Source organism: Macrosteles quadrilineatus, unplaced genomic scaffold, assembly GCF_028750875.1.
Source record: "Macrosteles quadrilineatus isolate MER2022 unplaced genomic scaffold, UCM_ALF_1.0 Scaffold_3__2_contigs__length_128488019, whole genome shotgun sequence".
NCBI lineage: Eukaryota > Metazoa > Arthropoda > Insecta > Hemiptera > Cicadellidae > Macrosteles > Macrosteles quadrilineatus.
In genome coordinates, this window is record NW_026542596.1 from 32,726,391 (window position 1) to 32,741,071 (window position 14,681).

The 14,681-nt window shown below is 33.8% G+C and overlaps 1 protein-coding gene across 1 annotated transcript; it reads right to left on the bottom strand.

Annotated features, from left to right (window-relative positions):
• Positions 1 to 13,328: 13,328 nt before the first annotated feature.
• On the bottom strand, positions 13,329 to 14,399 carry LOC128989092 (uncharacterized). The gene has a single exon (XM_054410951.1). The coding sequence runs from the start codon at positions 14,397 to 14,399 to the stop codon at positions 13,329 to 13,331; it is 1,071 nt and encodes a 356-aa protein (XP_054266926.1).
• Positions 14,400 to 14,681: the final 282 nt, after the last annotated feature.

Genomic DNA, 14,681 nt, shown 5'->3' on the forward strand with positions numbered 1-14,681 from the left:
CAATTGCTAAGTATTACAGGCGTTATTTTAAAACAAATGACAGTCATAATTTCTGATGACTTAAAAAAAATTCGACTCAAATATTACGGAAATACTCAAGATGTACATAACAGATCGATGTAATCAACATATATCTAATATATAAAATTCTCGTGTCACAGTGTTTGTCTGCAAACTCCTCCGGAACGACTTCACCGATCGTTATGAAATTTGGTGTGTAAATTCTGTAGGTATGCGAATCGGACGTAAACTATTTCCCGTTTCGAAATTCTTAAAAGGGCTCCGCCCCAGTGGCTTTGGAGTTTCCCATGTTAACCTTATGAGAAATGGAATTAATGAATCTTAACAGCTGTTTCAATTAAACAAGTTGGTTCTGTTCTATGATGTTCAATAGCATTAAAGTTACAAGGATTACCAACAGGGTGCAGCACTATTATTTCTTTTACATTTATGACAACAGCTAATTTGCAACCAAAAGGTGAGTGAGCGTAGCGAACGAACTTCAACCTGGAGGCGAGTGAGCGTAGCGAACGAGCTAACCTGGAGGCGAGTTAGCGTAGCGAACGAGCTCCAACCTAAAGGCAAGTGAGCGCAGCGAACGAGCTCCAACCCAAAGGTGAGTGAGCGTAGCGAACGAACTTCAACCAGGACGTGATTGAGCGATGCGAACGAGATCATCTTGAAAATTAAACGTAACGGTACTTTCTTTCCATCGGTCTGTCTTAGGGGAAACCTATAACTTAGGCGATACGAAGTTCGCCGGGTCGGCTAGTCTATCTATATATTAATAGGCAAGCATGTTTCTTTAAAACCTTTTTTCTCAGCTCGTGTGCATCGCAGGGGAAATCTACGCATACTGTTAGAAAGATATTTGCCTGTAGATGTGCAGAATCCCTTTATAAATTAAAATAGGCTAAAAAATAAGCACAAAAAACGAATTTCTAAACTTCAAAAAATTAACATGGACCAACTGGGTTGCCATGATGATGACAAAATAACAACAAAATGTAAACAGAAAATCAAAACAAATGGAAGAAATCCCAATCACATGTTTTATTTACAGTGTGGGGAGAAAATAGAGAAGTCTGTACATTAATAATTTTTGGTCGAGTTTCGACCACAGGACGACCACTAGTACTTATTTAATACACAAGCAGGTTTTTTGTGACAATTACTCCTCTGAAACTACTGAACCGATTGACATGTTTTTGGTGTCATTGGAAAGAGCGTAACGTGAAGTTGTGCAGGAAACCTTCTTTTTAAGGAAATAATTAGAGAGTGAGGCCCTGGGGCCCTTTAAAGTTTTGTATTTCTCCATAAGGATAACAAGGGAGATCATTTTTATTCACAGAAACATATGTTTGTTACTTGAAATTAGTCAAAGTCTACTACATTTCATTGTCATCTGTCTACTACAGCTGGAGTTTCATAACAATGGTTGTTTCCCATGTTAATCTTATGGAGAAAAATACGAAACTTTAAATGAACCCAGGGCCTCGCCCTTAAAATTATTTCCTTAAAAAGAAAATTTCCTGCACAACTTCACGTTACGCTCTTTCCAATGACACCAAAAACATGTCAGTTGGTTCAGTAGTTTCGGAGGAGTAATTATCACAAATAACCTGCTTGCGTATTAAATAAGTAATAGATAACACTACAAACAACTAAAGGAGTTTCCCCTTCATCAACAAGAGGTTGAAAGTGTTTCATTAACACTCGCTGACACTCGCTAACTTTATGATGACGTAAACCACTTTTATAGCAGCAGACTAACAAGCGACTTTACTGCTATTTGAGAGAAACTTCTGTATTACACGTGATTATGGTCGAACTGTAAATTGACTCTTAATATCTTCTTCATTGCGATGTCTTTAATATCCTGAGTGATTTTAGCAATAAAGATGTCAAATTGTTTTGACCTACGACCTAGTATATATTGTAATATTGAAGTAGTACAAAGAATCTCGTCTTCAGTATAAACCCCTGAGCTATTGATGCAACTGGAGTAGAACTGAATGAGAAGATTGCGAGACGGTAGTCACCGTTTGTGCTAGGGTGCTAGGGGATAAAGGGCATTGTAGCTACAACGTTTGAACTATAGGGGATTGTGGGGTTTATTTGTTTATACATTTCTCTTAGCTGTCTGTTCTTTTGTTGTTGAACCTCTGTTATCTTAAAATAGCTCATATATATTCAAACACAATAATAAGGTTTTTCAGATTCCTTGGTCAGTGCCCAAGATTCTGAACTTGAGAGTACTATTGGGATGGTTCTGTTAGGTAAAAATTGATTTTTGTTTTACTGACATTCATTTGGACTTTTTTCTAGAGACCATAACCTTCCACTGGTTGACATTTCATCCAACCATCATGTTGGTATGACAACAGACTTTTGATTATGAGTACTATCAACAGGCAATAGTTTGCTGAAACATATTTCCCTAACATGAGTTCAAATTTTCACAGCATACACTTGGTTTTAGACAGATTATATTTACGACAAAATTTGGTTATATGTAATTGTTCAGGATATAATTCAAAATTACACATTTCCTGTAATCGCTAATTCTTTACGGAAATTAAAAACTACATTTAGTAAACATTTTTTAACGTTAACATTTCAGTTTGAAACCAGATGTTTAAACAAGTTTAAACTTAATTTCTTAAAAAATTAACCCCAAACAAAAAATTTTCATTTCGACCCATCCCTTCAAAATTACATTTCTTTCAACACAAAAATTTAGAAAATCCGTCAAGTGGTTGATTTAGAGTCTTTAAATAAATACCCTATCTCGTTCTAATAATATTTAAAGTTAGTTTATTGGTGTTGGGTATTGATAAGTAAACATTATCCTCACAATTACTCTTAGACGCCCAGGGTTTCTTTTCTTGGATTTAATTAGGAAGGAGCAATAAGTTTACAATACGCAATTAGCATCCTTTAGTTGAACCCTTGACTACAATGGGAAACATTTGCTACGCATGTAAATGACCTTTATACATATACCAACCCCTTACTAAGCTAATATTCCTCTAAAGTGAGATCTTATTACAATAAAAGGGATGGAAAGGTAGTTGTAAAGTAATAAAGGGGTTGGTATATGTATAAAGGTAATTTACAAGCGTAGCAAATGTTTCCCATTGTATTCAAGGGTTCAACTAAAGGATGCTAATTGCGTATTGTAAACTTATTGCTTCTTCCAAATTAAATCCAAGAAAAGAAATTATTTACGTATATAATCCCCATTATACATGTCGGGAGTTATTATACATCGATGGATAAGACAATAGGCATTTTTCCTTCTTTTTATTTTATTTCCTACGATGCTAGGTGCGAACCCGGGATTGTTTTCACATTACTTTAGGCTAGACCTCGGGGTTGCGGCATTATCACTTAGATAAAATCCATTGATGATTTGGCAGGATTTGAACCCGGGACCTCGGGGACCGAAGTTCCACGCTTTAAACCACTAGTCGAGCTAGCTCCCCACAATTAGAGGTACAATAGAACAATAGTAGGACATTGGAATGGTGATTTATCCAGTGATTAGTTCTGTTGGCTCAATCAGGTATACAACCCTACCAAAGCCAATCTGAATCCAGAAGGCAGACAATGAGAACAGATTCTGATTATAGAACAATATTGGGAAATTGGTTTGATGCTGAATGCGATATATTTGTGATGAACCATCACATTGTAATGATTTTGTCTAAGCATGTTCAGAGATATTCTTCTTTCGAATTTAATTTATAATTATGATTAAACCCATAAATGAATGGAATGTAAAAATGTCATAGCTTTATGACAAATTTAAACTAAAGAAATACAAAATTAGGTTATTTTATGATAATTGGATGCAATGTGGAGTTTATGAATGTATATTAGAGTTTTATAAATCCTTTATAATCATACTGCTCATAGCAACTATTAAAAAAGAAGCAAGCCCATCCTTCTCATTAAGCATCTGATTTGCATAATTGTATGTAAAATAGATTGTGTGTTTATGATGTACAACTTTTTAATTCAACTACCACCTCTTTAGTTATGTCACATTTTTATTTTGCACTAAAGAGGTACAGTGTTTAAACAAGTTCAAGAACCGCTTGAATAGAAAGTATATAAGGTAATGTCTAGAAACTCTAGGGGATATTTATTTAGGTACATCTCAGAGTAATGTATTCGTAATTTTTTTATTCGTAATCCTAAACATGAAATAACACTTATATATATATATAAATTCAAAAGTCAAATATATGGATTATCCGTTCAGTTACTACACAAAGTGGCATTTTATGCATTAGTATAATTTTAAAACCAACTAATCTTTGTCTTAAAAATCATTTATGAGAAATAATACCAAGAAGTGTATACTGAACACGAGTACTACTGGTTTTTTTTTTTTAAACTTCGCCTATAATTATCAACGAATTGTAAAGGGTTCGCCTTATTCAGTGAAGTTGACCTTTGCAAGTCGTTTCTAACAATCCTAAAGTGAGGTGTAACGGGATGGGCCGGGTATAATCTGCTATTAAAAATTCAGTTAAAAATATACAGTTAATTGCATACGACCAGTTTTTAATTCAGCAGAGTTGGGTTTCGATCACGGACTGTTTTGACTTGGATAGAGATGCAGCGTTTACTATTCTGATCCTTGTGGTGAAGGGACATATATTAATCATTCCGAATGTCCCTTGCAGCTCTTGAGTCATTAGATAATGTCTTGGTCCTCTGTTGACCATTAATTACAAATCACTCGGGTGAGTTCACTTGAAGAGCCTCAACTCCTCACTCCACTAACGGAGTGCCTCAAGGTCGTGAATGTACTTATTGCATTGTATAGGAAACTCCAGTCTGACAATGAGCATGTGGAATTGCAGATTGAATAAAAACTAAGTTATTTGTATTACACCAGGCTACATTGTAATATTTAGTTTAATATTATAGTGTAATTGGCATGCAACCACTGCTTATATTTAATGATAAATAACATTAATACATACCTATTAATATCTATTTCAACTACCTACGCAAAAGAGGGTGAGATACATATTATAATTACCATTCCAACGACTAAATTCAAGATACTTACTTTCCAAAAATTTTATTAACCTTTGTATTTATATGTTTTACTTAATTTTTTTCTACTTTATGTAGCAAAATTCCACTTTCGGGTACTTTTTTTAGTAAAACTATTTGGTAAATTTTGATTGGATTTTAACACACAAAAATGTGGTTAAATATATTAAAGCTTGTGTTATGGTAAGTTGCAGTTTTTTACCAGTTGGGTTTATTTTGAGTAACAGTAACAAAAAGCTTGTAATTAAATCTCTTTAAACTCAAATGAAACACAACTCTTTGAATGTTCCGAAAGCATTTCATCCGAGTCAATAAGGGGTATAAAGCATTCGGACTTTTTCTATTTACAGTGTTGTAATTGACTCAGTAAAACCTCAAATAATAATATCGTGTTACAAAAAATATCATATCTTTTGATAGCAATGAAACAGCATATTAAAAATAATTATATCTAGTTTACCCTTTTACATATATTATAATTACGTCCATTTTATCGTACATTTCTGTCATAACGACAGAAAACATTTCCCAAAGCTTCTCTTATGGATTTCCTTTTTACTGAAATTTCACATTTCAGCAATTTATCGATTTTAAAATACTACTAGCAGAGTACCCGTCCTTCGTACGGGGTTGGCATATAAGTATCAAATGCTTATAGCAGTTATGAGTGAGGACATGGTTTAAGAAATTTCGGTTCTTTTTGAAGTTCGTTCGCTACGCTCACTCACCTTTAGGTTGGAGCTCGTTCGCTGCGCTCACTTTCCTTCAGGTTAGCTCGTTCGCTACGCTCACTCGCCTCCAGGTTGAAGTTCGTTCGCTACGCTCACTCACCTTTTGGTTGCAAATTAGCTGTTGTCATAAATGTAAAAGAAATAATAGTGCTGCACCCTGTTGGTAATCCTTGTAACTTTAATGCTATTCAACATCACAGAACAGAACCAACTTGTTTAATTGAAACAGCTGTTAAGATTCAATAATTTCATTTCTCATAAGGTTAACATGGGAAACTCCAGAGCCACTGGGGCGGAGCCCGAAAGGATTTTTGGGATAAAAATATGCCTATATGTTAATCGGGAATGTGAGCTATCATCATGCCAAATTTCAGCCCGATCCGACCAGTAGTTTTCGCGTTTACTTTTCCCATACACACACACAGACACCACCTCTTTTTTATAATAGTATAGATGATAGAGTTTAATCAACTTCACAATCAGTTAAATCACATGATATACTTAAGTTTGTATCGGTGGACAGTGTAATAACACAAGTGGGTTGTACACTTATATGTAATGTGGCAAACAATTTGCAAACACTAATATGCATAACTTGGACGTTATCAAACCACTGAAGTGCTCTATAACGTTTCTGAAACCCTATATCAACGTATTTTAACAAAACAACCAGTTACACAAAGTTGTTTAACAAACCATTGGTGGTTCTCTTTGTAAGCCTCTTATAAAACTCTAGCAAAATGGAAACCTTAGACAAACACATACTCGTTCCCAGAGAATGTAGCATACGACTCAACGTTAACAACAAATCAGAGGGATTCCAAAGCACAATAGATTGTGTAAACACAGATACAAAAGTGACGATATTGTTAATGATTTCATTTTCTAATAAACCAACCGTCTATGTATACCCCTCACCTAATTTATATATAACAGTTTTAACCAGTTTTCCGGTTTGAATTTCCTTGATGTTACTTTGTGATTTTATTTTAATGTATTTTTATATCCCCCTTCTTTACAATTATTGTTTCAACCAAAAAATATTGATTATTGCAAACTAATCAAATAAATATGATTGTGTAATGTAATGTATGTTTTTATAAATGGACAATTTAGTTATAAATGTAACATCTACACTTGCGACTAAAATCACTAGTCTGGAATGGACAGCAACAATTTCCAGGATGTTAAATGTTGCAGAATGTGAGTCGAGAACGTAATGTGGTGACCGACTTTTTCGTTCGGTTTGTATCCCTTTTCGATGACACTAAATGGTAAATTTATTTATTCTTGTTAAGTCTGCACAAACTTTGTTTCGAAACTTGAAAAACAATTCTAATAAATTATGTAATACAGTATTTCATTTAAGAAATTTGAATAGCAAAATGTAGAAGAACAAAAATTGGCAAACTAAATATTATGCTCCTTAATTAATAAGCTACGGAAAAGTTTATAATTTAATGTTTTTGAAAATAAAATCTTGTTAACTGGTAGTATTTTCTCACAATTTTGTTGTGCAGTTAATAATATTTAACCAAGTAATTACTTTTTAAAATGTATTTAGTTGATGGAGTTGTTAATTGTATCAATTTGTTTTTTTTGTTTTGTTGACTTTTTAACATTGTTATCAGTTTATCCCATACTTATTATTGTTGATTTTGTTTTGCTTGTTGTTATATTCTTGATCGTTATCAGTAGTTAGGGGCGATACCTTGGGTGTAACATGGGCTCTTATGGGGAATAGATTTACTGTTATATCTAATGTAAATAAACTGCTTTTTTTATCTCTGAGTACATTTTTATTTAATAACTGTATATTGACATTGTATTACATGTATATTGTTTAATATGTGTAAGCTATAATCTAACTTTTAATCTTTATGTCTTTTAACTAATGTATATAATATTTATATAACATTTATATAATATTTATATTGGTAGTAGGATCGGCCCGGATCTGGCCCAAAACCACCCCTAGTGTTGTAGTTTAATCCTCAGGGGTAGTGAATATATATATATGTTTGAATGTTAGGGGTTGTTAGGGGTAGTTTTATGTTTACATAGGAGTTATCAGTTGATCATGTGACCTTTTATATGTAGGTATTTTTATTAAACTATTTTGTGGATAAAAAGTGTGAATCCTGACCGGGTATCGAACCCCGCTCTCCTAGATGTTGTTCCAATGCCTTATCTATAGGGCTATGATGTCAGTTATAGGTATGGTGTTTATAGTGGTAAATAACAACTTTGATTTCTTAATTACATATATAGGGTGTGTAAAAAAAAAACATTATATTTTAATTTTATTTTATACATATCTATATGCTTTAGTCTATAACAATTGTGAAACAAATGATAATTTATGTATCCAATGTTAAAAACAGCTGAAAGAAGGCTTAAGCGGAACTTTACCGTTGAGTATAAAAAATGGCCTTTGTAAAGGCCACCAAATGTTGGATGTTAAATTTATATTTTATATATGTTATGTATTTTTGGGATGATGGGTGGTTTGAATTTATGTTTTTTTTCTAGTGGTTGGTTGTGTATGAAGATGTGTATGAATCAGAGGTTCACGGGTTCGATCCTTAGCAATCACCAAATGCTTTATTTTTGGTCAGGGTGATATGTTGATTTCTGTTATAGTGTTGTATCGTAGTGGGAGTAGTGTGAGTCCTTCTTTGATCTTAGAGGTTTATGGGTTTGATCCTTAGCAATCACCAAATGCTTTATTTCTGGTTAGGGTGATATGTTGATTTCTGTTATAGTGTTGTATCGTAGTGGGAGTAGTGTGAGTCCTTCTTTGATCTTAGAGGTTCATGGGCTCGATCCTTAGCAATCACCAAATGTATTTTTACTAGTTAGGGTGATATGTTGATTTTTGTTATAGTGTTGTATTGTTGTGGGAGTAGTGTGAATCCTTCTTTGATCTTAGAGGTTCAAGGGTTCGATCCTTAGCAATCACCAAATGTTTTATTTCTGGTTAGGGTGATATGTTGATTTTTGGTATGGTGTTGTATTATAGTGTGAGTCCATCTTTGATCTTAGAGGTTTGTGGGTTCGATCCTTACCAATCACCAACTGCTTTTCTTCTGGTCAGGGTGATATTTTGAGTGTTAGTATTGAAGTAGGAGTAGTTAACTTGTTTAGAATGTGAACCTATGATCCCAGAGGTTTGAGGGTTTGATCTTTATCAATAACCAAATGTTTTATTTCTGGTTGGGGTGATGAATTGATTCTTGGTATGGTGTTGTATTGTAGTGGGAGTTGTGTGAGTCTTTGATCTCAGAGGTTTGTAGGTTAGAATCCTACCAGTTATCAATTATCTCATTTCTGGTTATGGTATTAACTTGTGTTTTAGTATGGTATTAAGAGTTTATGTGTGAGACATCGTTTCCTGAGGTTGCGGGTCCGATCCTTACCAGACAATGATTGTTTTATTTCTGGTTGGGGTGTTTTTGGTATGGTATTGTATTGTAGTGGGAGTAGTGTGAGTTCCTTATCTTAGAGGTTTGTGGGTTTGATCCTAGCTAATCACTAAACGTTTTATTTTTGGTTAGGGTGATATTTTGAGTGTTAGTATAGTGTTGTATTGTAGTGGAAGTAGTGTGAGTCCTTGATCCCAGAGGTTTGTGGGTTTGATCCTCACCAGCCACTGTTTGTATCATATCTGATTGGGGTGATTTTTAATGTTGTATTGTAGTTAATTGTTTGTGTATGCCCCCAGAGGTTGTGGGTTTGATTTTTATTATTCAGTGATTGTCTCATTGCTGGTTACTATAGGGTTTACTATGGTATAGGGAGTTAACTGTTTGAGTGTGAGATCCTGAGGTTATGGGTTTAATCCTTACCAAACACTGATTATTTTATATCTGGTCACTATGATTTTGTATGGTGTTGTATTCTAGTTAACTGTTTGTGTATGAGTCTAGGGTTGAGGGTTTGCATCTTATCAGTGAGAGTAACATTTTTTATGGCTGTGTAATATGTTTCTGTCAAATTAATTAGCTATGACTTTTACTGTAAAGATTGTATCTGTAATATAACCTTACTTGTATATGTAGGCTGTGTGTTTTTCTGTCAATGGTTTCTGTTAATATATTAACCTTATTTGTGTATGTAGGAGCTGTCATCTGCTTTATCGTCAACTGTATTGCTAAATGATATAACCTTATTTTATGTACTGTGTATGTTGTCTATTTTCCCCGCCAACTGTTACCGCCAATTGATCTAAGCTCACTTTCTTGCCAAGATTGTAATGCATACGTAACATAACCTCACTCTGAAACAAGTCTATTAGTTCATATTTGTGACACTGGAGCGCTAGTGATGATGAAATCTGCTTTGAGTTATTTTTATTGATGTATTGAATAACAAAGTATCTATAGAACATCTGATAAAGCTTGTTCTATAGTAATGAATGTATATACTGGCTTACCTGTATCTCTGTAACTATTAACTTGATATGGGGGATTCACTACAACAGATTGTACTAATGTATTGAAATTTGAGCACTGTACTTTTTACTATTACTTGCATTGTATTTTAATACATCTTACTAATACACCAATACTTTTGTAGAGTTGTACTACAAGTATATCTGATATGTGTGAACTGTGAGTGATGTCATCTTTCTGGTATAACAACTGTTGATAGCTATTTGTTCATTGTAAACATATTTATGTACTACCTCAACTCAGAGGCTATGGGTTTGAATCCTACTAGTCACTGATCTGGTGGGGTAAATATTTTGACTTTTAGTATTGTATCCTGTCTGTGTATGTCTGGTTGTGGGTTTGAATCTTACTAGTACTCAACTGTTTAATAACCGGTATTTCCTGTGTAACATATTTCTACCAAATTGTGATATAATCTTAACTTTGGACCTTAACTGCAACCTAATGTATGTAGACCAAAACAAGTCTTTTTTGGAGTTAACTTAGTGTTAATGAATTTTTATTTAGTGCTTATTTTTATTGAGGTGTTGAATAACAAGAAACAAATTGGGTAATTTCATCAAGTTTATAGTAATGAATGTAATTGATTTTAATGACTTACCTGTATCCCTGGTATTTGAAACTGGTACAGTATTACACTTGTACTACATTGTATTATACTTGTATTGCATGGTATTACACTTGTACTATACTGTATTACACTTAATATTTGTACTGTTTCAATATACAATCACTTGTATAGAGTTGTATATCTGATAGCAATGACTGATATGTGTTGATCTTATCACCACTGATTGTGGTTTCTGGTGTAACTTTTGTTGACAACTACTTTTTGTGGATCAACAAACACATTTATGTACTACCGCAACTGTTTACTGTATATCTTGTTGTATCCTACATTAAAACCTGTTATAATCATTGTGTTCTTTAGTTAGGCCTAACCATATTATATTAAGGGTTTGTTAAATGTTTAAATTTACTGTTTATGTCTTTGTGTTGTAACTGTAAACATATCTTTGTTGTCTGTGTATTGAGTATGACTATATTTTTTATACTTGTTTTATCTTAACTGAGGAGAGTTTGGAATATATGTTGACTTAACCTAATGTAATGCTAATTGCTCCTAATACAGCCTTCTATTGTATCCTTTTTTCATACTGATGTTAAATTTGTATTATCTCTAGCTACTTTTCTACATTTCTGTATGGCGCTAATGACTATTACTATGTAATGCTGTTGATACAATCTACTGTTCTGATGTATTGCAATGTTGACATCTATGTTTGTTGTGACTGCTATAAAGAGTATAGAGAGTCAAGAGTATAGATGAGAATCATGGTTGTTTTATTTTATAGTAAAAATTATACACCTATCAGTGATTTTGTATTTTAGAGCAATAAAAACTAATAACTTTACTGACAACATAGAAAACCTATATAAAGAATAGAGGAGAAAAACTAAAACAAAGATGGGTAGTACATGTATTTAAATATACTTTACCTAGAGGAGGAGGAGGAGTGGAATAAAAAAGAGGATGAGGTAAATGAAGAAGAGGAGGAGTAGAAGGAAGAGGGATGAGGAGGAGAAAAAGAGGAAAAGGAGGAAGAGAAGGAGGAAAAGGAGAAGAGGAGGAAAATGAGGAAGAGAAGGAGGAGAAGGATGCCTAATTCAAGTAAAACATTTGTGGTTTTTGATTCTTTAGAGGTCTACACTATCTAGACACACAATTAAACTGTAGCTGCAATCCTTTTCAATTGTATAATCTCTAAAGAGCTTAGGTGACCCAAGTTTCCACACCACGGTAAGCTTTTAGGCTAAGCCGTATGGGTCTTGGCGCGTTTTTGTTTTAAGTGAGTTTCCCCTGGAGGCCTATTCTCACTATTATGGTAGTAGTTAGTCTATAACAGATTTACTACTACTATTCATATTTTTTATGTTAACCTGCTTATCTTTAAAATGATATTTATTAGGTGTCCTGTTTTATTTTAGTATATTTCATTCTTGTTGTGTTTATTTTAAAATTTGTGAAGTTTATTACAGGGTGTATTGTTTATTTTAGTTTATGATTTACTAGGAATAAAGGAATATTGTTATCAGATCAAGGTCCTGAAGGAAAGGGGTTAAGGTTGGTGACATAGAGGGTAACACAATATGGTTTTATGGTTTTTTAGGCCAACCCCCAGTCTTTTAATTGACTGCCTGATGGCAAACATACTCATGGAGGGTAACACAACATGGTTTTATGGTTTTTTAGGCCAACCTCTAGTATGTTGAGCATACACATTCACACAGGTACAAAGAGTAGTACAGGTCCTTTGAGATCTGAACGCCTCAATGTACACACACACATTCACACAAGTACAAGTAGTTGCACAGATTCTTTTCAATCTAAACGCCTCAATGTACACACACATACACACAGGGGGAATGGGAATGGACCCATAATCTGTTTATGTATTATTATATATTTTATTATCCCAATTTACTTTACTTTGATATATATTTTAATATTTTAATTGGTAGCTATTGTCTGTAGAAAAAGTTAGAGGAGTGTTTTATCTTTATAGATGGATTATACTTACTTTAGGTCAAATGAATTAGGGTTTTATGTATCAACGATACCTGCTTGGTATGGAAACAGTTGTCACTTCAATTTTTAAAACACCTGTCATTGATTCTATTTTATCAAATATACTGTCAAAGTAATCAGAGAATGATGCTGATGTAAGTGTAGCGATAGGAATAAATGGTATATTACCTGATGTGTCTTCATATGTTAATAACACCCCAATAGAACATGATGGGGGTGTGTCTTCTGTAATTATTTCTATAATATAGTCTGAAAAAGCCTTTGGCCATTCCAACACATCTATTGAATCAGTGAGAAAAAATTGAAACTCTGAAGTTTTAATATTAAACCTTTTATTTTCAACTATGTCTTTTTTAGACAGAAATCTGAGAAATACAGCCATTACAAGTGAGGAGATCACCAGTGATATGTCTGTTCTTGTTGACTGTTATGGGTAAAGTGATTAAAAACATACTATGACACCCATCTATATAAGGGTTAATGCTTCTGTCTTTTGTATCCATAAGGTAGAGTGTCATGCTCTCCTTCATACTTTCTCTTAGGACCAGTTACCTTAAACTGTTTAACCTCCTCTGTTGTTATAATATCTCTATATTTTGTTCGTCTAATTCTGTGCTCATTAATTTCAATGATTTTAGAAGATTCACTTAAAACCATTTCTTTTAGTTTCTCAAAATTCAAAATTGTTGATGTTTTAATATTGAGAGTAAGCCCCTTGATTTTACACACAGGGATCAATTTCTGTTGATTGGTTGACCAGATAAGGTATGCGTAAGTTTTAGGCCCCCCAGAGACAAATTCAGTGATATAAGAGCCGGGTCCATAATCTGCCAATTCATCGGTCATTTCGCCGAGGTAATCTCCTGTAGATACTCTGTACAACCCTTCGCGGCAGTAATATATAATACTATCTGTATCCCAATATAGTACTTGATCTCCTAAGGCATCAAGGTGTTCATACAACTTTAGTCTAGCGTGAGCAGTAGTGAAGGCTGCCATAACTACATTTACAGTTCTTAAAGACTCACCAGCCTCTTCAATATTTTGCCAATTTACTAGCACAACATCTTGGTTAATAGCCTGAAAGTATTTTAACTTGCCCTCAGGATTGGTTAACAGCCGAAAGAACTCTTTAGAATCTCGGATGATTGATGTTTTTATCATATTCTCCCTTTGCCCAAATTTACCCCAGAAACTGTTTAGCATTAATTTTGCTACTGATCTTAAGCCCCCGTTTTTAACAATATGCTCCTTTGTCATTTCTATACCTTCACGCTCAAGAAATTTTGCAATATACTGTTTCTTATCCTCTTCTGTTTTACACCACCCAGGGTATCCAGATGCCTCTTGTTTTAGTTTTAGAAATTTATTAATAAACTCAGTGAATAGCCCTCCTTTCTCATATGTGGCTACCTCATACTCCCACAGCTCAAACATATCTAATACAATGTACCCTTTCTCTACAGCCTTCCTAATTTCATCCATTGTCCACGTTCCAACCAACGCTCTATCTTCACTTTCATGAAAACAATCCCCCTGGTACATCATTTCCCCACATGTTCTGCACAGAACAAACATCAATTTATTATGAACACGTGTTGGTAAAACTGGATGATATAAGTTGAAAGGAGGTAAGATCTTGCATTTTAATAGTCCATCTACATCCATACCTCTCTTTCTACATTCCTTATTACCAACATATATAGTTGGATGACCTATAGGATATTTACAGTATTTATTTACAAAAGGATATAGTGAGCATACATCGATGTATTGAATGGTTTCTCCTGGACCACATTTGTAGTAGGTTTTAGCGTTTCCTGTTCTACC

Coding starts and splice junctions, on each gene's coding strand:
- LOC128989092 (XM_054410951.1), bottom strand. CDS start 14,399: ATGATGTACCAGGGGGATTGTTTTCATGAAAGTGAAGATAGAGCGTTG.